Genomic DNA, 21,844 nt, shown 5'->3' on the forward strand with positions numbered 1-21,844 from the left:
CCCTTTGAAGCACCAAAAACTGTGACTGAGATGGTAAAGCCACATTAAAGTATGACTTAATCGATGACACTACTAGAGCAACGCAAAGGCGCTCTGTGATACGTGGTTGTACATCAGCACTTACAGCCGTTAACAGTGTTGTTGTGGCCCATGCTGTGCAACATCTCCCTGCTCCCACTGCGGGAGTTCTGCGCGCTGCCCCAGGGGTCGTTGTCATAGGAACCAGAGCGGGCTTTCATCTCTTCCTTCAGGATCAACCTACCGATGCCACCCTGAATCTGAGATACAGGGAGATACAAACATAAAGATACAAAGAAAATAGTGTATGGCATCATTTTTAAACAATATTATTTTTAGAACCTAAAGAATAAGATTGCAAGGTGAACCGGTTGTATATAAGACCTCTGAGGACTTACAAATATGGGATCCTAACATTTGTGACCCCCTCTGTGAAATCCAGGCTAACATTGCATGATCTGATTGTAAGATTTGGAGTATTAATGTTTGGCTTCGATCACAGACTTCACATTGACTTTAATCTGACAACATGACCTTAGGAGCCATTCACATTTTGTGTCTTTTGCGCACACAAGTATGTTATTTTAAATGAAGATGATGGGCAGGCGCGCTCAAATAGGGAGTGGTCATGGTTGCTTAGCAATGGCAGATAAGTTTTCTATGCGGTTTTAAACGCGAACAACCCTTATTTAGTCAATATTTTTTACTAGCTGGGTTTTCACAGGATGGGTCACATTTTATTTTATGCATTTTTAATACTTTTTTTATTTAACTATTTCTAATATAGTTTTCAAATTCAAAACTGTAGAAGTTTATATATATATATATATATATATATATATATATATATATATATAAACTGCAATCGCATAAATAAGCTTACAGAAGACTTTTGTGCCAAAAGTTTTTTTTACTTCAGTACAAAAACTTTTGGCAAAATATATAAAATTGAAGTTGAACAAACAACCCTTAGGACCTATAAAGAACCCCAATTAACCTTTTTTGTACAAAGAACCTGGATGTAGATCGGTAGGATTTAGTATTTAAAAGTTAATTGGTCTGTGAGTGTCTGAGCAGATTAATAAGTAATAACTTAATAGCTGATTTCTGATAGCATAAACCATGCAAGCTGTATCTCATTAAGAGCGTAAGCTTGAATTACAAACCAGAGTGCAGAAAAGAGAGAAATTGAGTGTCTTACTCTTTGAAGACCATGACCCCAGCCATCCTCTTCTCCACCTGATGAATATCTTCTCCTAGGAGCACGTAAAGCTGCGCCGAAAAAAGATTGAGAAAGTGAAAGAGGGAAGAGTGTCTTTAAATTTTTTTTAAGAAAATTAAGTAATCCTTTAAATACATACTCACGCCCATATCATTCAAAATGCCGATGTCCGTCCTTGTTCAGTCGAGAAGAAAATACGCTTCCTAAGAAAAAAACTACAGGATTTTTCAATTTAATAGACTTCACTGAACCCAAACAGCCCACAGCTCCAATGCAGTTCAAAACTGCAGCTTCAACGCAGCTTCCTGTAAACCATACCAAACGAGGGATAAGGGTCTTGTCTAGCAAAACGATTGTCACTTTCGGCAAGAAAAACAAAAATATGCACCTTTAAAGCACAACTTCTCGTTTTGCACTAGCAGTGTGATGCGCCAGCGCGACCTCACGTAATGCATCATCACGTCAAAAGGTCATGGATGAAGTATGCGCAACTACCGCCCCAGTGTTTACAAGTGTGGAGAAAGAGGACCGTTCAGACATTGTTGTATGTTGAATGATAATAATTAATGTCTTTGTGTCAGTTCATTGTTCAAAATGGTCTGCAATTGTGCGTCTTACATATGTGACGTGTGAACTTTCAACATGCTTTTGCAATTACGTGAGGTCGCGCTGGTGCAAGATGAGAAGTTGTGGTTTAAAGGTGCATTTTTTTTATTATTTTTTGGCAAAAATGACAATTATCTCGCTAGATAAGACCCTTATGACTCGTTTGGGAATGTTTAGAGCACTTGGAAGCTGTGCTGAAACTGCAACCTCAAACTGCACCTAAACTGCAACCGCTGGGGTCCAATAAAGTCGACCATATGGAAAAAAATCCTGGAATATGTTCCTCAAAAAACGTTATTTCTTCTCGACTGAACAAAGAAAGACACAAACATCCCGGATGACATGGGGGCGAGTAAATTATCTGGATTTATTTTAAGAAAGTGGAGTAATCCTTTAAAGGAAAACACTATTTCCGTCAAACAATATACATTTCAAATTTTTTATCCACTTAAAAAATCGCCACGTTTTATTTTGTGCCATCATACTTACTCGTGCAAAGTACTCATATAAAAAACATAGAATGGTTTGGTGGTAAATTCATCCCTGTTTGGATCCTAAGGAATAAATTGGGCTAGGACAAATGCTAACACATTCAGGACGCGGTGTACAAAGATTTAGTGCACATATTAAATAAAGATAGGTTTGTATTAATTTGTCTAAGTTGAGGAAAGAACATAGTAAAATATTGAAAAACTGAAAATTCCTTAAAGAATTAAATAAAAATCAGTTCAGGCTTTTAAAGAGAGATGCCTAGCATATTACACACCAAACAGCCTTGGCAGCTGTCGAAAATATGCTAAATAAAATATATATGCCGTCTTTCATTAAAATTTAAACATAAATAATACTTTGGGCAAAATTTAGTCAAGGATTCAAAATACACAAACAAAAACACAATACTAAATAAATAAAAAGCTTTAAACTGCTATGTGTGATGGACAGCTCAAAAGTAAAGTGTTTTTTAAGCAATAAGCCTATAAAAAAATGATGGTGTACCAGCTATGTACTAGTCATGTCAACTGTTTCCACAATAAGGGATTACAGGACCTTTACCAATATCCCTGTATGTAATAAATGGCAGGAATGCTCTGTGATGCCAATGAATGTTGTACATTATGTATATTTTTAACCTACATTTAGGAGAGCTGGCGTAATGATAGTAATCAGAGTGCTGGTAGTGTTCAGGCGAGTAGGCTGATGTAAATTTGGAGGAATGAAGGATGTCCTCACTGGTCTTGCTCTTAGTTGCTGGATTGCAGTGATTGTCTGTGGAGAGAAGATTCACTATGAATGATTTTAACATTTTATGACAACATCTGCACTGAGACATGAGAAAGAAAGAAAGAAAGAAAGAAAGAAAGAAAGAAAGAAAGAAAGAAAGAACAGCCAAGTTCAAGAACAGCTGTAGTGCCCACATACAACAGCTCAAGAGTAGGAAATGACTTCAACACAAAGTTCAACCAAATTAATGACACTCAATATACATTTGAATAATATCAAATGCAAAACATTGCAGATACAGAATCAAACCACTGCATTTAACTCCCATCAATACAAAGCACACCAATGAAGACCCTAGACAAATACCAAAGCACAGACTTCACACAATATTAAAAGACTTACAGATTTAAAAACAAACCAACAGTGGGTTACACCAGATTGAACAAACAAAAGCTAAAACAGATAGTTAGATGAGCAAGTGCACAGGGAGAGAAAATACTTACAGAGTGAATAGTGACCGAGGACAGCGGAGGTGGAGGGGGTTGTATTTAGGGTAGTAAGAGAAAAAAAGAGGGAAAAAGAATAAGGGAGAAAATATTTGCATCTCAAAGAGCTTTCATTGAGATCTTTGGTACCCACATGGCAGAGAAGCAATGCTTTCAGAGTATGTGTCTACGCTATACAAACACACCAATAACTACACATACTGATCGACCATATGGGTAGCAAAATATTCTTGTAAGGTGTTCATTACTGGCTTGTGATATATAGATAAACATTAGAGAGAGTTTACACAAAATAAAATAGCTTTCATTTAATGTGCAAACTCATCTTTACCATACAATAAAAGTAAATAGGGAATAGGGGCTATTAGGTACCAGCGAGGCCAAAAGTTCAATGAAAGTATCATAAAAGTACTTTAAATGAATAGTGAGCTACATCCCAAGTCTTAAGCCGTATAAAAAATTGTGTCATTAGTCACTAAAATCATAACAGTTCTGATCACCGTTTACTTTCATTATACTTAAAAGAACAGCTTATAATAGACACATCATAGACAACTATTCTTTCATGTTCCCACTTTTAAATCACACATTTGCTTCAGTTATTGTTTGAGTGTTTTTTGCTCTCGGGTATCAGGAAATGTGTGCTGTGAAAGGATATGCATTTCCTTAACCACATCATTTTTTGGCCTTTATGTGGTCTTCACATCAATCTGACCACACACTAATGTAAACTGAGCCAAACAGTTGACCTTTCTCAGAGACCTCACTTAATGGAATAAGCAGGTATTTAAGCTGATCAGTAAATAAATATATGCTGTTAGTGCAAAACTTAAGTACAGAAAGGAAATCATCTCTTCATAACACATAAATCTCTGTGGTTATATATTCTCCATTCTTATTAGGAGACAAACTCTAAATATCTGAGTAATATGAGCAACAAAACATGGTAGACAGCTCTGCAGATTTCCATTAAATTCAAACACCATTTGCCATCTATAAATTCACTCTCAGTTTATCCACAAAAATCCCAACCGAAAACCCCCCCAAAAATTGGAAAATTCCATCTTGTCCTATTAAAGGCGGGGTGCATGATTTTTGAAAAATACTTTGGAAAATGGAGTCGGGCTGAGTACCAAAACACACTTAGCTAATCAGCAGTAAGGGGCGTGTCTAATAACCGACATCATTGCTTGGGTTGTGTATGTGTGTAGCGGATCTATCAAAAGAAGGTCCAGATTCTATTGGGGTAGGGGTGTGTTTGTTTAGGTGATTTCAAATGTCAACATTGGCTTTCAGAGATCATGCATCCCGCCTTTAAATCCTTATACTTGAAGATGCAAAAGCCGCTAAATGCCACCTCCATCAAAAATGAGATAAAATATTGACCGAATGCTCTCAGCACGTGTTATACATTCATCAAATACTTCAAAAATTGCTTTAAACCTGCTTATCCCCGGCCTCAGGCCATTCAGAAATAGGGCTGCATGATTCGTGCTAAAATGTGAATCACAATTTTTTTCTCCATGAGAATTGAGATCCCGATTCTCTCAAACGATCCTCATGTTTTAAAAAATAAAAAATAAATAAAAAAAAACCTTTATTGCACTTAAGTAACAAAAATGTGCTACACCGTACTTTTAGTTATAATAAAGTGTCTTCAAAGTCTCTTTTCCTTATTTTAAAAGATGAGTAACTTAAAATGTGTTAGCTGTTAAACATTACCATTAGAATGTTGACACTAATAAATAAAAGTAATTGTACAAAAAGCACAGGTCAAACTGGTCAACCTAAAAACTTTGAAAACACGAAACCTTTCAAGAGCTAAACAGTGATACAGAGGCCTTTTCTCAATCTGAAGGCTGCAGCCTTTCGGAGGCTGCATTTCTAAGCTGCATACGTCATCTTATTTCAGAATATCAACAATTCTAAAGTTGATTATTATTCTTATTTAATCGTAAATTGTTGTAATACGTTTATGACTTGCGAATGTAATGCTTAGTTAAGTTAAACCAGGCTCGATGACGTATGCGGCCTGCATATGCGACCTACGGAGGCTGCAGCCTTCCGATTGAAAAATGGGCAGAGGTAACTTATTTCCTTGCCTTTTTTCGGAACCAATATTGTTGCATCGTCACTCTCTCCGTCGCCACCAGGATTTTCCGCAATGGCGCACGTTTTTCCTTTCATTTGTTTGAAAATTGCCGCTCCAAATCCATCAAGTAAATCGATGTGTTTACGTGAGTGACAGCCAAACGCCGCAAATGAAGAGAAGAGAGGGGCGAAACAATCGTATCTGATTGGTGAATGAATATGGGTTTGGTTTTACACTGCGTGAGTGTAAGCAAATTTAACTGACATAACATCTGGATTGTTGCAATGTTAAATGTCTTTGTTTCTGTTAAATGCCTTTAAACCTGAATACACCCCAAATGTGGCAGCCACTTGCATCACAGCGCCCCCTAACGTGTGGTTCAGTTTCTTCATTTTTACATTTCGAATTCTGACTTTCATAATTTGCTTCTAGTTGTATCGCTAGTGATTCTACAGAGAAAGACCACTCACAAGATGTAGTAAGATATTGTCAAGATATAAAACTTATAATACAATATAACTATGTGGAGTTCATCATGTGTTATAAACAGTGTTGGGTGTAACTAGTTACTAAGTAATTAGTTACTGTAATTTAATTACTTTTCCCTTGAAAAAGTAAAGTAAGGGATTACTCTTATTTTTTTGTAATCTAATTACAGTTACTTCCGATGTAACTAAATACTGTGTATGGACTGTAAAACTATTATGTATACAATAATACAATAGTGGATTTAACATGGTTTTAGTTTACATTTCTCACTATAAACTGGTTGATTATTAGCATTAATATTACTGAGATGTTGGCTGTTTATTAATGCTTAAATAGCACATATTAATGCCTGATTCTGCTAAACCTTATTCTAAATCCTTCACCCTCCCCATTTCTATCAATACTTAAAGTATTAATACTAAAACTCTTTAGTATTAATAAGCAGTAGTTGGAGTATATTTAGGCAAAATTAGTTAATAGTTAGTTAAAGGCGGAGTCCACGATGTTTGAAAGCCAATGTTGACATTCGAAATCACCCAAACAAACACGCCCCCACCCCAACAGAATCTGGAGCTTCTGTTGATAGACCCGCCCCCCACATACGCAACCCGGCAAGGATGTCGGTTAGTAGACACACTCCTTGCTGCTGATTGGCTATAAGTGTGTTTTGGTAGTCGGCCCGTCTCCTTTTCCAACGCGTTTTTCAAACATCGTGGACTCTGCCTTTAATTACCCTAATTGGACCCTAAAGTGGGAATATTTGATGTACTTTTATATATTATTTATTCGAGCCATTTCAAGCCTATCCTTGTATCATGTACTAAATAGGATTTAGAAAAAAATAGTAATACGTAATTAAAATACTTTTTGGAGAGAGTAATTTGTAAAGTAATCTAATTACATGATTAAAGATGTAATTAGTAACTAGTAATTAATAACTTTTTTGAGTAACTGATTATAAATCATGTGATTATTTATCAGACGATAAAACATATTATAACGTTTATTATAAAACATTATGCCTGGCAACTTAACTTCTGGTCTCTGTTTGTTTAATGGTCTGACTCTGACTAGTGGATAACTCTGACTAGTGGATAAACTGAACAAATGTTTTGATTTCCTAAAGACGATAGGAGATGGCGATCATGGATCACCGCTATGTAAAGGGAGGTTTGGCAGCCGATCTGTAGTTAAGATTGTATACATTATAGTACACATTTAACACAGATTCTTTGCGAAGTTTAGCGAAAGTTACGTTTGTCCCACGAAAGCCGTTTGTTTATGTTGTCACTTGTTATTTAGTTTGGTTATTAGTGTTATTCTATACCAATAAAACAAAACTCATCATCATTATGAACATGTCACAAGCCTGTAATGAACAAACATATACAGTAGAATATACACATAAATGTACACACATGCAGTTAAGAGGGAACGATGCACTAATGTTATTATTTAGATAATAGGGTAAGAATTAATGGCATGTTGAGTGAATAGACTTGTGTAGAAAATGTGTAGACATTTATCAATCATATCTTTTGATAACTGATATATACTCTATGTAGTCTGTTGTATTGCCCGGTGCCCAAATCTGGCAATAACAGCCGAAGACTGAATGTGACATTGAATAGTTGTATCCCAAATCTCAAAGGTAACACTAACAGAGTACACTGAAATATTTTCTGCATCTTTTTAAGGGAAGCTACATTTCAAACGTACCTGATCCGCTGCTACTAACCTAAGCATGTTTAGCCCCTCCCATTTTACTACACGTCACGACCCTTAAGTGTGTAAAATAGATTTTAGACACTTTCACACCCATTTATTGCATGCTAAAACAAGTTTGCCTTCCTAACAGCAGTCTCCCTATAGGGTTAGAGCTCAACTTAGCATTCAGTGAGGGGGTCTCTGTGGCATCTTATGCAGCCATGTCTCAGTCAATCTAAAGCAGAGGGGGGCATGGCAGGCTTTAATCATGCCTCAGCAAGCCTCATCCTGTTTCATCCCCCTCCTGCGGAAAGAAGGATGACGAATGCCAATTCTACAGACTTCTGTCATGCAGGAACTGAAAGCTGGACACAACCCTAATGCTCGAACAGAGAAGACACAAGGACTTATCTGTGACCTGTCATTCTCTAATATTGGATTTCTGCATAAATTAAATCCGCTTACCACAAATACAGTCTGCTTACACAAATAACAATTTTGAGATTTGCAAGACAGAATTGTGCACTATTGAACAGGTCTGATCTGCAATTATATGAAATGCTTGGTGTTATTGCTGCCAATGTGAATCATGCAGCCAATTTAAATCCTCAAGAATGTCTTTAAAACTGAGCCTTATTGTTTTCTATCATTTGCTCACTACTCCTCAGAAAGTCAATGTGTCTTTAGTCTAAAGGGTGACTTGAGGGTTTGCACGACGACACCCATGGAGAACAACACGGCTTATCAGACACATTTTTCCCATGGGCTCACGCAGCCGCAAGACTGGGTGTGAGCGAAAACAGGCCCGGTCAGGCTGAGCGCACTATACCATGTCTCTTATAGATGGGGGGCTTCCTGTAGATGTTGGGCTCCCCTGTGGCTGGGAAGAAAGGAAGACATTAGAAATTAAACATGGAGTAAGTGAAAGGCAGAAAAAAGTAAAGGGTGGTGGGAGGTGGCAAATGCTTTAATGTACTTCCTGTTCAGGTTTCCAGGGACCTTCAGGACAAGGTGGGATTGTGAGGGAAAGGAGATACCAAAACATATAGTGCCATACTACAGGTGTATAGTATAGACAGAGATGAATATGCTATATATAAGACATATCTAAATATACTGCTGAATGAGTATGAAAGAGATGAAAGCAGCTGATGACGTGAATGTCTCGGCATGGCCTACCTGGCACATGGAAATGCTTGGGAGCTTGGTTTGTGGTGGGCGTGCCGGGCCGGGCATCTAGCTGATTGTAATAGGGTGAACTTCTGCCACTCTCAGTGCCTGCATCAAGCCCCAAGCCAATGACAGTAACAGAACCAGAACATGAGTGCACACTTCCTGCGCGCCTTAGCCACACACTCTCAATCATCACAACAATGATCCTCACGTCAATGGACAGATATTAGCCAGGCAGGGACAGTATGCATTTCAAAACGGAGAAAAACCATACTGTGCCAGACAGACAGGTGCACAGGATGTGGGTGGGATGGGCAGGACCCCTAATAACAGCCAAAAATGTTCTGCTTGATGATAGGCTTAATTTGGTTATTTCTGTTGCCTAATAACCAAAGTGATTATTAGTTTCTATAAAAAATATGTTGCCGTATAGCCACAAATGCACCACACTTGCGGGTTTAACCCTTTAACTGCTGCTACATAAAATACTTTATTCCTTATGAAAATCTTTAATTAAATAAGACTTCTACCAGCATGTATTGTTTAAAACATCATTTTATGAGGATGTCTTTAACATCAGTGTGAAGTTCAAAGACTCAAATATTATACTTCAGTGTTTCTTTTATCTTCTTTGAATCTGCTATTAAGCTATTGTGTACCAACCATTTGAGATACTAGTTCAAGGGTTAAAAGCAAGTCAAGATCAGAATCTTATTGATAATATATGCGACCCTGTCTGTGAATCCGGGCTAAAGTCTCACAATATAATTATGAAATTTGTAGAATCACTGATTTTTCATTGATTTCAATCTTAATCATGACCTCTCAGTCAATATAAAAGATATCAAGGTTAACATTTTAACAGAATGTTCTTTACATTACGAAGCATGATTTTTGAAAATATTATATGGCAAAAAATGGTTTTATCTGGGTTTTTACAGGCAGGGTCACAGATACAATAGATTGTATATATTTTGTATACTGTAGTTTTCAGACAACAGGAACTCACCATATCTATAGTAGTGTTGTGGTGAGCGAGGCATGATGGGAGACATGCCCTGTCTGCTGTAGGTGGGGGAGTCTATGTACCCTGGACTGGATGATCTTCTTAACCTCATGTCCATACCGTCATACATGTCCTGTCAGCATAGACAATGTCATTATTTGTGGTTACGCTTTATTCAATAGTCCACTTAAGACATCTACTGACTATAAGTAACTTTGTACCTTCTTTTCAACTAGTAGACCATGAAATGCGTTTAAATAGAACGCAGTGTGAAAAGTCACGTAATTCATCCAATTTTGCGTGCCTATGATATGCCAGTCCTTCCCATTCACTTATACTGCAAATCTTTTTATATCGTTTTTATGTATTGGTATCTCTTTTTTTTTAGTTTTTTTTACCATTGTCACTTGGCTTGAGGTTAGAACAAATTTTGTTATATAAAATGACATCCAAACCCCAATTCTAACCTCAACTCCAAGTGACCATGGTTTAAAAATAGACATAACATGAAAGAAACCTATATATGAAGAGTTTCTTTGCAAAACGAGATAAATCCATTTTTTAACATTTTTGTCAAAACATGTTTATTATTATGTTATCGTGTTATTATTTTGTTTTATGGTGCTACTTAGCTGTATTTTTTAAGTTATGAAGGTTTAAATCAAAACAAACCAACTGCAGTTGAATTGAAATGAATTGGAATGCACAACCAAAAAACAAGATTTCTGAACAATTAACAAAATGGTGGTTATCTCGTTTTGCAACGAAACTCTTCATATTCAATGACATTCTAAAGCAAATCCCAAATCTAACCCCAAACACAAGCTACAATGGTTTTAACTGTCACCGTTCCTCCTGAGGAACACCTGATTTACTTCAATATTTTGGATGTAAATGTTTATCGAATCATGACAAACTATATATCTTTGGAAAGGTCTAAGCCTCTAGAATACAGATATTTTCAGTGTTTTATAAAAATAAATTATGTAGGGAGAGTATTTGACTCATTTATGATAAGAGTGCGCCTAAAACATTGATAATCCTGCTACATGTCACTGTTCCGCCTACGAGATGCCTACTCTTGCTTCAGTTTTTTGCATATGAATTCATATCTAATCATGACAAACCATATATCGTTTGAAATCTTTAAGATTGTAGTTTTCATATATCATCACCACTTTGGGGATAAAAGTTATGTGGTGTGAGTCAGTTTGTAAAAGGTCATGGGCCCACAGGTGTTGCCAACTTTTTTATACAATTTATAACACTGAACCCCTCCTCTAAACCTAAAAAATAATGACAAACTATATATCACTAGAAAACTATCAGAATGTAGTTTTCATATTTCAAGGTCATCTGATGATAGAAATAATGTAGTGACAGTTTTTTGTTACATGACCCCCCCCCCATAGGAATGCATATTAATTTTATATATTCATAACACTATATCCTAGAATAAATCTTCAAAAATTTTGACAAACTATATATCATTGGAAAGCTAACTAAGAATGTAGTTTTCATATTTTAGCAGTAATAATAATGCAGTGGGAGTAATTGAATAATTTGTGACAAGAGTATGCAGCAAACCGTTGACACCTAGTGGCCTTTGTTGGTAAAACGACTAAAAGAGTGACACAAACCACATTTTTTTGTGATTTTAACTTGAAATTTGGATCACAACTACTTGAGACTTATGGCTTCATGTTTACATTATTACTTTTGTGAAACATTTACATTTTTATATTTTTTTTTATAAAATGAATATATACATTTATTCAGTGAAAAACCTTAAATTGTCTTCTTTAAAACAAGACCAAGATTAGGCTTCTAGCCCAAAAATTGCCAGAGTCAAATTATTTTGAATGTGCAAATCAACTTTTCACCCCCCCCCACTCAAAAGTAGGGTGACCACCTGCTAATGAGCCCAAGGGGGGACAAGGGGTGTGTTTCTGAGGGACAATGTGGGACACTCCCTGGCCCGGCGGTGCATCCGACCTATGGGCCGACTTATTGATAGTGGCTTACCCATTTCTAGCACATACCACCTTACACTGCAAAAAAACGTATTTTCCAGGAAAAAAATCCTGTATTTTTGTCTTGTTTTCAGTAAAAATATCTAAAAATTCTTAAATGAAGATGCTTTTTCTTGATGAGCAAAACGACCCAAGAAAATAAGTTTAGTTTTAGACAAAAAATATCAAATTTAAGTGATTTTGTGCACAAAACAAAAAAATCTGCCAATGGGGTAATGAATTTTTTTTTTTGAACATTTTTCTAAAACACTAAAATCAAGATTTTTTTTCCTTGTTTTATGCACAAAATCACTCAAATTTGACATTTCTGGTCCGAAAACTAGACTTATTTTCTTTGGGTCGTTTTGCTCCTTAAGAAAAAGCATCTTAATTTAAGAATTTTTAGATATTTCTACTGAAAACAAGACAAAAATACCAAGACTCTCTGTCTTGAAAATCATTTTTTGCAGTGTACATGGCATATTAATAATGCCCTATTCCCCTAAACATGATGTATGCTCATGAATAGGCCAACCAATGTGTATTTTTTAAAATGAAGATTCATAATATTTTGAACATTCAATGATTGACAGATGCACTTTCACTTACGATTTATTTTAGCTATTTAATTTATTTTTCATTATAATTTATTCACTTTAAATAAATTATTATATACATTTATAGAATTAACAGGAATTGAAGTTGCTCAGCAACACAGAAACAGTTAAAAAAAGTCTTAACTCACAACTCCAGGGGTTCACGGAACGAGAAGAGGGAGGAAGGATGGTGAACTTGCATGTTAGTAAAGGCAGGCGCAGGAAAAAAACTGTTCAGTGTTCTGGAAACATCTTTAGGACTTTCAGCCACAAATATTTATTTTCCCAGTCTTTCTTGTACCCACACCTTCTCTTTTTAATTGATGATGGCGGTGCAGAGTCTCTTTCTCCATTTTTCGAATTAGAAAGCGCGCATCTAAAATGGATGCACGTGCGTGGCTGTGTGCGGACTGCGCTGTCATGACAACAACAAAAAGTTGACAACAGCGTGCGAGTAGCGAGTGGCGAGCGAGCCTGAACTGTCTAGTAATGTTCGTTTGGCTGCCTGGGGCTCAAGGATACAGAGCGACCAACTTTTTTTAAGCAAGCATTGATTATGCGTGACACGGTCTCAATTTGCGGGACGCATGAATTGGGCTTCAAACGCTGTGCGTTCCCGCGCTACGTGGGACGGGTGGTCACCCTACTCAAATGGGTGGAGTTACAGTTATAGGGTTAAAAAACATAAAAAAAAGATGAACCAATACATAAAACGACACGAAAAGATGTGCTGTGTTCTGATGAAAACGAAGCAAGATATTTTGAGGAAGAATGTTTATAGTGTACCCAAACCGATTATCATCTACTTATATTCTTATGAGTGTAAGTCGACATGAAATTGCACAGTTTCTTATAGTTAGAAGTATGTCTAAATTGGACGATGAAAAATAAAAAGAAATGTTTTTCGTAATTTGCTCTATACCCATATAGACCAAACATGACTGAATAAGCAATACACTTGCATTTTTATGTTATGTTTTTAATTACATTAAAGGAACGCTCCACTTTTTTGAAAATATGCTCATTTTCCAGCTCCCCTAGAGTTAAACATTTGATTTTTACTGTTTTGGAATCCATTCAGCTTAGCACAATCCATTGAATGTGATTAGACCATTAGCATCCTTGCGTACACCCAAAACCACGGTGACTTTGAGATTTATCAATATGGACGTTGGCGTACGGCACGCTCAAATCCTACGCCAGCTCAGGAGGTGGTGTACGCACATTTTGAGTTAGTGCAGAAATGCGCAAACACTTCCTAACACCACAAAACGCACTGACAAACTAAAATATATGATATATTATGACCCACTGTAAAAAAAAACATAGTAATTATAAACTTCAGTGTTTATTTTTATGCAACAATGTTCAATGTTTAATTTGTGAGACTTTACCAAGGCATTTGATTTGTATGCATATGTATTCCTTCAGTTGAGAGCCTGTGCGCTTTACCTGATGTTTCAGAGCGAGCATGTGAACGGTGCGGTAATATTACCATCAAAGCGCCTTTCCGAAAATTTCGCTTCCTCAGCACCGCTCGTTGAACCCAGAACGCCCTTTGATAATTTGCTAGTTCGAGAATCTGTAAAAACGTCTAGCAATAAGTTATGGAATTCAAGCCTTATACATAAATGTAAAGTAAAAATCAAAGTTAAGATTGAGCAGGAAAAAAAAATTGAAAGGGACTGCGGAGAGACTGTAAAGAGTTAGCAAATATTCTTCCTGGAATCTGAAGCGGCACATTGCAAGAAAGCACAAGGATGTGCTACGAAAACATGGTAATGCAATAAAAGGTAAGCTAGTTACGTACCATTCGATGATAAGTAAATACAGATGAGGTAAATGGTAAATGCTTGTGTTGAATGGAGCCGTAAATCCGATCATGATGACATGCGGACAAAATTATGGCCACAAATTATTTTTTATGCTACATTATGGACACTTCTTTTTCTTATTTAGTCTAAAGTATGGCCATAAATTTAGAATTTGTTCCCAATATTCAACAGTTTGTTCCTTGGAATTAATTATTATAATATTTCGTAATTACTATTACAATTATTATTACTTCAAATTATGAATTAGCTTAGTAAAAAATGTGGATGTCATGGAAACAAATTGTTAATTTGAATTATATCCGGAGCTCCGTATCAAACTGGATCTAAGATACAGCTAACAAACAACTGTATGTAAATAAAGAACAACACACTACAAAAGTTACTACATCATTTTAAAATATTATTTAAAAAAATTAACTGAACCATTAAGCAGACATAGAATTTAGATGTAGTCAACAGTAAATAATAACAATAAATAATAATTTTTCTTCTAAATATCAATTAATAATAAAAATAATAAGAAGAATATTACAAATTGTCATCCAATTGTGTCTGTAATCCCACTCTTTAAACTCCCAAATAAAACAATTTTTTTTTCTTTTCACTTCCCCGGATTCTCTTCTTTGCCGTCTTTCGTGTGTCAATGGCGTAAAATGAGGGGGTGGGGGAGGCGGAGACTTGAATTTATATGGGCTTGTTATTCCAATGACGATCGTTTTCAGCCGCGGCATTTATGAAGGGCAGATATTGCGTACACCTGAATATCAACGGTACGCACAGTTTCATAAATCAGGCGGTGAGGAGTGTAAGCATAATCTTACGCCAACATATACGCCCGTTTCTACGCACGAATGATAAATGAGGGCCATTGTGTACTAAGACAGACGGACAAATAAAAGTTGCGATTTTATAGATAATTCTGGGTTAATAATCAAGGACTTTGCTGCCGTAACATGGCTGCAGGAGGCGCAATGATATTATGCAGTGCCCGAAAATAGTCCTCTGTCATTGAAAGTTACCAAGGAGATTGGCACTGCGTAATCGCAACTTTAAATTTTCCGTCGGTCTTAGTACACGATGTAACTGCAGAAGAGTCAAGTTTTCAATAAGAAAAATATCGAAACTCTTTTTAGCGTAATGTTAATGGTCTAATCAGATTTAATGGATAATGCTAAGCTATGGTAAAAGTGGTACCGCCAGACCCAGAGATTTGCCCTGATGAAGGCCTAGATGTAGGCCGAAACAATTTGGTATTTTTAACTAGCACCTTTATTAAAGCGGTTTTATTATTAAGAAGAGTGCCTTGGTGTCCTTTTGTTATTTTTGATATTTTTGTCAAAGAGCACCTTCGATTTATATGTACTTTTTTGACATTCTGGATACTGTTTTGAACCCGTAGTCCTCCAGACCCTTCTTTGTGGGTGATTGTTTTTATTGGCTGAATGGATTCCAAAACGGTAAAAATCAAATGTTTAACTCTAGGGGAGCTGGAAAATGAGCATATTTTCAAAAAAAGTGAAGTGTCCCTTTAACAGTGCAAGAGTCAAAATACATACCTGAGAATAAGGGGAGAGTGTGCCCAAAGACTGTGGAGATAAAAAGTATATTGGGGTCAGATTATCAGAAAATAGTCAACCTTCATCTTAGATCTTTCTTCATGACATGATGTTTGAGGAACAGAGAGGGACAAGATAAAAGAGACCCTACGGTACGTTCATACCTACAGTGCCCACCTCCTCCCACAGTACTGATATTACCAGCATGAATTGTCTAAGCAGGTGTGAATTAGGCAGCACTGCATGAACGCGGTTTCTAAAAGCAGAAGAAAGCTTTCGGGAAAATTAATTCTAGGGAGAGACACATACATTAACTGTTTGTTTCACCAAACAAAAGCACACAGCCAGCCGACGGACGGAACACAATTTAAAGGAATACAAAGCAAAGCTATGCTAAGCTTAGCTAAGACCAAGCCAGAAGATCCAGGGATGGGAAAGACATGCTAAAAGTAGACCCAGAGAGGTTCTAGTAATGGACCACATAAGAAGTACCTCCCCATAGCTGAGTCGCTCTAGCCTGTCATCGGAGCAGTATCTGTGACTGGGCTCATAGGACCAGAGGTCCGGCCTCTGCACGTCATATATGGCTTTAACTTTAGGCAGTGCTGCCAAGTCTTTGTAATCAAGGATCTCATCCTCCATTTTCGCCTGAGAAGAGGGACAGATACACACACTCGCATATGTCAAACACAATGAGAAGAACAGCCGTAATAACGGACGACAACATCAACAAGACAATTAAGTGTACGAATGAGCCTGCGGCAGAGTTTGTGCACTGGCAATATCATTTTAAAAAACCCACTGCGCTCATTGTAAAATTGTAATATAGCTCATGGTCTCTAGTGTCTTATAAATCCTTATTTAAAGTGTGTAGCCTTTCTTGTAATGCAGAAATTAAAGGTGTATTCTATTTATCTCATCCACACATAACCTATATACAGTACACAAATACTTTAAGTCAGGATTTTATACCAAGGTAGCAGGATTTCATTACAAAGCAGCAGGTTAATTGCGTTCTCATGTCACACAACCACATTGTGTGTGTCGCAGTGCTCTCACGCTTGACCTCTTATGGACCGGACAGCACATACGCTTACACTGCGTTATGCATATATCAATCGCAGCACAAAGGTTACACGTACAAGGCAACCTTTACTTCTACATGAGATGTTAATGACTGGACTATTGCAAGACACACACACAATATGCACAAGCCAATAAACTCAAGCATAAAAGTCATAGGCGAGCGTACGGGGGGCCCAGGGGGGCCAAGACCCCCAAAAAGAATTTTTAAAATAGAAATTATATTCCACAACAAATATATTAATTTAGGTTAAAATGTTACTTTGTAGGATACTTTGTAAAACATGTGTTAATAATATGTGCATTTAACGTGGTGGTATCCAGCCATATCCAGCTGTAAAACCCAAAGCACATGTTCCGTTATAGATACTATGACAGACCAGTCTGGCCCCCCATGCTCAAATGTCAAGCTACCCCTATGATAAAAGTCACGCTTCTGTGGATGGTGCTTTGATTAAGGGTGGGGTGCATGATCTCTGAAAGCCAATGTTGATATTTGAAATCACCTAAACAAACACACCCCTACCCTAAAAGAATCTGGACCTTCTTTTGATAGACCCGCCCCACACATACGCAACCCAGGCAACGATGTCGGTTAGTAGACACGCTCCTTACTGCTGATTGGCTACAAGTGTGTTTTGGTACTCGGCCCGACTCCCTTTTCCAAAATGATTTTTTTTAAATCATGCACCCCACCTTTAACTCTTGTGTTATACTAACCTAGCTTCATCATTTTGGTTATCAATAACAGCACTTTGCTATGTCTACTGTATGTCCACATTGGATTAAGTGTATAATGGGCAATGTCCTTTTCCATACAGCTGCACAGTGATTGGCTACTTACACAGATGACCCTGCTGGGTGAACTTATGCTGGAGCCTGGAGGAGAGATGGAGGTTTCTGATGTGCGCCTGAGCTGTATGAGGACAAATAAATTAGCAAACAGCAGAGACTCAGACACTTAGTCTACACTGCTTACACTCACTCGAAGTTTCCGCTCTGTTCGAGATGCCTGTTTGCACACAGGATGCCATACCTCTGAACCTGCGAGACAAAAGAGAGAGAGAAACCTTTTGAAGCTAATGCATGGTTTTGTAATATCTCTCATACTGTAAGCCAGGTATTCAGTCAAAACATCTTAAGAAGACATGGTTTAATAAAAAGGTACTTAATATCTTATTTAATATCTCCTGACCTCTCAAAAGAGTTTAGAATGAGATGAGTAACTAAAGCTATTAAGCCAAATACAGCCAATGTAAGCACCATAGAAGAATAAAAGACCAGAGTGCTGTGTTTATTCAACCGTGGTATTTCGATTTTAAATACCGTAGATGGATTTTCTTGCATAGTCTGTATGTGGTTCATTCATGCCCTTTATATCTCTTCAATCTCTTCTTTCTCTATCTCTTGTTCTGTATGCCTATTCCACTGCAAGGATATTATGACTGATTATAATGCTGATGCTGGGCTTTGCTGACTTATTCACCATGATGCATGTTAGTTAACTGGTTACAAAATTATCCGGCTGTCTTGGCATCACCAAATGTCGAACAAAACAGGACCTATGGTGCATTTTAATGTGCACCAGCCATGGGCCTTGTGAGTCATATGAGCGATCACACGGTTTATGTGGGGAAATCAACTGAATGGACCATTAAGCTTGATCCAGCCTCTGTGCATAAGTCCTTGGAGAACAACATCACTTTCTTCGTCAAAGCCTTTACACTAAATCGTTTATCTCTTGTATGAATCTCGTGAATTGTTCATGATGTGCTGGAAACAGCTAATTGTAAAGGATTGACATGGAAACTGTAAAAGAGCTTCTTTATTAAGCAAGGGCGAATTCCGTCTGACTCATAGGCGGATGAGATGTTATTTAAAACATAATTTAAGCTTAAAATAAGTTTTTGTTGTTGTTGTTGTTGAAGTCTATCTCGCTCAAGAGAAAATGCATTTTTACTGTCTCACCAAAAATTTCATAAGAGATTCTAATGGTGTCACAAGAATTGCCCAAATATCTGCAATAACTGCTTAGAAAAAGTCTCTCAAACACCTGTACCCTAATATGTCATGTTTAAATGCTGTTTTCATAACTCTTAAACAACTGAAATAAGTTGTTGTGAAATATTTCCACCTGGAAGATGCGACGGCAGCCATATTGCTCCAGAATGCCCACCACACACTAGCTTATTAGTGGAGAGGAGACAGAGTAATATCACCAATTAGTATATGAGGGGATGATTAGAAGGCTAATGGGTAAGTTTGGCCAGGATGCCGGGGGCACACCCCTATTCTTTTTTGATGAACATCCTGGCATTTTTAAGGGCCACAGAGAGTCAGGACCTCAGTTAAACATCTTATACGAAGGACCATGCTTTTTGACAGTATAGTGTCCCCATCATTATACTGGGGTGTTAAGACCCACACAGACCACATGGTGAGCACCCCCCGCTGGTCTCACTAACACCTCTACCAGCAGCAACCTGGCTTTTCCAAGAGGTCTCCCATACAAGTACTTACCAGGCTCAACCCTACTTAGCTTTATTGGGCAACCAGTCTTGGGATACAGGGTAATATGACTCGTACGTGAACACAGACTAAGTGCTCTTCCGTCATACAATGTATTTCTCCTTTTTTATACACTGAGAAAATTTTTTGCCATCATACTTACTCGTGTAACAGTCTTTAAATAGGGATAACATGGAAGTGTTTGGTGGCTTCTAAATTCATCCCTGTTTGTATCCTAAGGAATGAATGGGGCCGGGCTAAATGCTAACATATTCACAACGCGTTGTACAATGATTAAGGGCATACATAAATAAAAGAGAGTTTTGTATTTATTTGTCTAAGTTAAGGGAAGAACATATTGAAAAACTGTGGTGTTTTCCTTTAAAGGTGACATGTTAAAGTCACTGAGTGGTCAGGGGTGTTCACTGATATGCTCACACAAAAATCGCTGCAAAAGACGCATTCCAACAGGTTTTATCGTACTTTTGTCCAACTTCATTGACTTGTATTAGATGTGCTGTGAGGTACGGTATTACTCCGCGCCGGGAACTTTGTTTCTATTCTTGCAATTGGCAAAGGCGGATTATCGCCACCAACTGGGCGGGAGTGTCTATTATTCAAGCTCTCAACGGAAGAATATACAGGTGTGAGGCGTTTGGAAAAATAGGTCCACAAGTTTACAACGAATGGTAGAACCTGTTGGAAAGCATCTTTGGCAGCGATTTTTGTGTGAGCATATCAGTGAACACCCCTGACCACTCAGTGAGTTTCACGTCTTTGTAAACGAAAGTTTAATGCATTTTAGGAAGGATTGCTCCAGTGCACCTATACAGCCATTGTAGACCTGGGAGGTGAAAAACAAACACCCGAAAATTCTCGGGGCAGCCACATATGTCGAAATTTCAGTCAAAACCGTTCTATTTCATTATAAACAATCTGAAAACAGGGCTTTAAGTGTAAAATACCGAACTTGTCCTAAAGTAATGCTGACTGGTCAACACTTCCTGTGTGATGTAAAGTGGGCCGTCTTTAACTGGTTAAGACACCACAGCCACTTCTCACCTGTAAGGTACATCTCCTCTCCTTCTGTAAACATCATCTGACACCGAGCACAGCGAGCACAGGTGGGGTGATAGTGCTTCCCTCCAGCCTGGGCAGAGAAAGACAACAGGGAATTGACATTCAGATGAAAACAAAAAAAGTGTCAAAGGATACTCTTGGGATATTAAAGCATCATGAACAAGCACAAAAGTGTTCCAGCTGTTGAGCCTATTATCACAAGTGTAATAAAGGCAGTAAACATATAGCTCGTCTTCAACAACGTACTCCATATTGACCGACAGAGCGCTTTCCCTTTATTGTTGTTTTTTAAACGCCGCTCAGGACTCATTTGAGCTCATTTAATGGCTCTCTTACTCACCGAGCGCACATTTAAAGCTTACAGGAATCCTGTACTGCCAGGAATCAGTAATTGAGAGAACTGTTCCACCGGGCCGGTTTATATAATAACAGCTTGTTGAAAGAACTGAAGACATTTCTACGGTTTATTTAGTAATATAGCAGAGAGAAAAATACAAACAAGTTTACAAAAGTATCTCAACAATGCTCAAAATTGTGGTGACAACACTATAATAGTAAGCAATAAGTAAGCAAAACTACAAAATACAGAGTATTATGTAGTGGCCAGAAATCTGGTTTATGCACATTTTATGCATATGTGACTCTGTTTGTGAAAACCCAGCTAAAGTCCAGGCACTCCAATTTCCTGCGTGCCAGGGAGTGGAAACAACAAACTCGCTGGTTTTAACCCTTTGCAAGCCTAACAATCTCTCTAGTGCAAGAAAATGTCAGAGTCGCGCGTATTACAAGTTCAGGTGCTAGGAGACTCCAAGACTCGCGAGTCCATGTGCATACGAGAAGGAATCTGCGTGCATTACAAGCTTTCTCGCGCAAAGTAAAGCCCACAAACCCTCTTATGCGAGGAAAAGCATGCAAATGCGCATGTTAATGTGAAACTACGATGATAATAATATTAACTATCGGCAACTATCGTCATGAAACCCTGCTATGAGCGATATGTCTGACTATCATCAATAATCGATAGTATCGTCTATCGGCACAACCCTACCCCTTACCGTGGGTTCACACCAGCCGCGTTTGAGGCGTCAAATTCGCATCTACTTCGTCCAGTTTGCCGCTTTAACATTTTGAGTT

General features: G+C 37.6%; 1 protein-coding gene across 7 annotated transcripts in view; it reads right to left on the minus strand.

Annotated features, from left to right (window-relative positions):
• The window catches only part of ablim3 (actin binding LIM protein family, member 3), a 68,931-nt gene that overhangs the window by 5,823 nt on the left and 41,264 nt on the right, over positions 1–21,844 (minus strand). For 2 of the 7 annotated variants that reach the window (XM_055178942.2, XM_055178941.2), the window contains exons 7-17: positions 20,693–20,780; positions 18,108–18,166; positions 17,967–18,038; positions 16,532–16,687; positions 16,040–16,069; positions 10,044–10,173; positions 9,041–9,139; positions 8,691–8,741; positions 2,981–3,094; positions 1,220–1,290; positions 125–278 (exon numbers count right to left, since the gene is read on the minus strand). In XM_055178942.2, the coding sequence (XP_055034917.1) occupies positions 125–278; positions 1,220–1,290; positions 2,981–3,094; positions 8,691–8,741; positions 9,041–9,139; positions 10,044–10,173; positions 16,040–16,069; positions 16,532–16,687; positions 17,967–18,038; positions 18,108–18,166; positions 20,693–20,780 (1,024 nt within the window). Of the gene's footprint in view, positions 1–124; positions 279–1,219; positions 1,291–2,980; positions 3,113–8,690; positions 8,742–9,040; positions 9,140–10,043; positions 10,174–16,039; positions 16,070–16,531; positions 16,688–17,966; positions 18,039–18,107; positions 18,167–20,692; positions 20,781–21,844 lie in introns of all 7 variants that reach the window. The other 5 variants (XM_055178940.2, XM_055178939.2, XM_055178943.2 and 2 more) reach the window with 4 other exon arrangements.

Source organism: Misgurnus anguillicaudatus, chromosome 16, assembly GCF_027580225.2.
Source record: "Misgurnus anguillicaudatus chromosome 16, ASM2758022v2, whole genome shotgun sequence".
Lineage (NCBI taxonomy): Eukaryota > Metazoa > Chordata > Actinopteri > Cypriniformes > Cobitidae > Misgurnus > Misgurnus anguillicaudatus.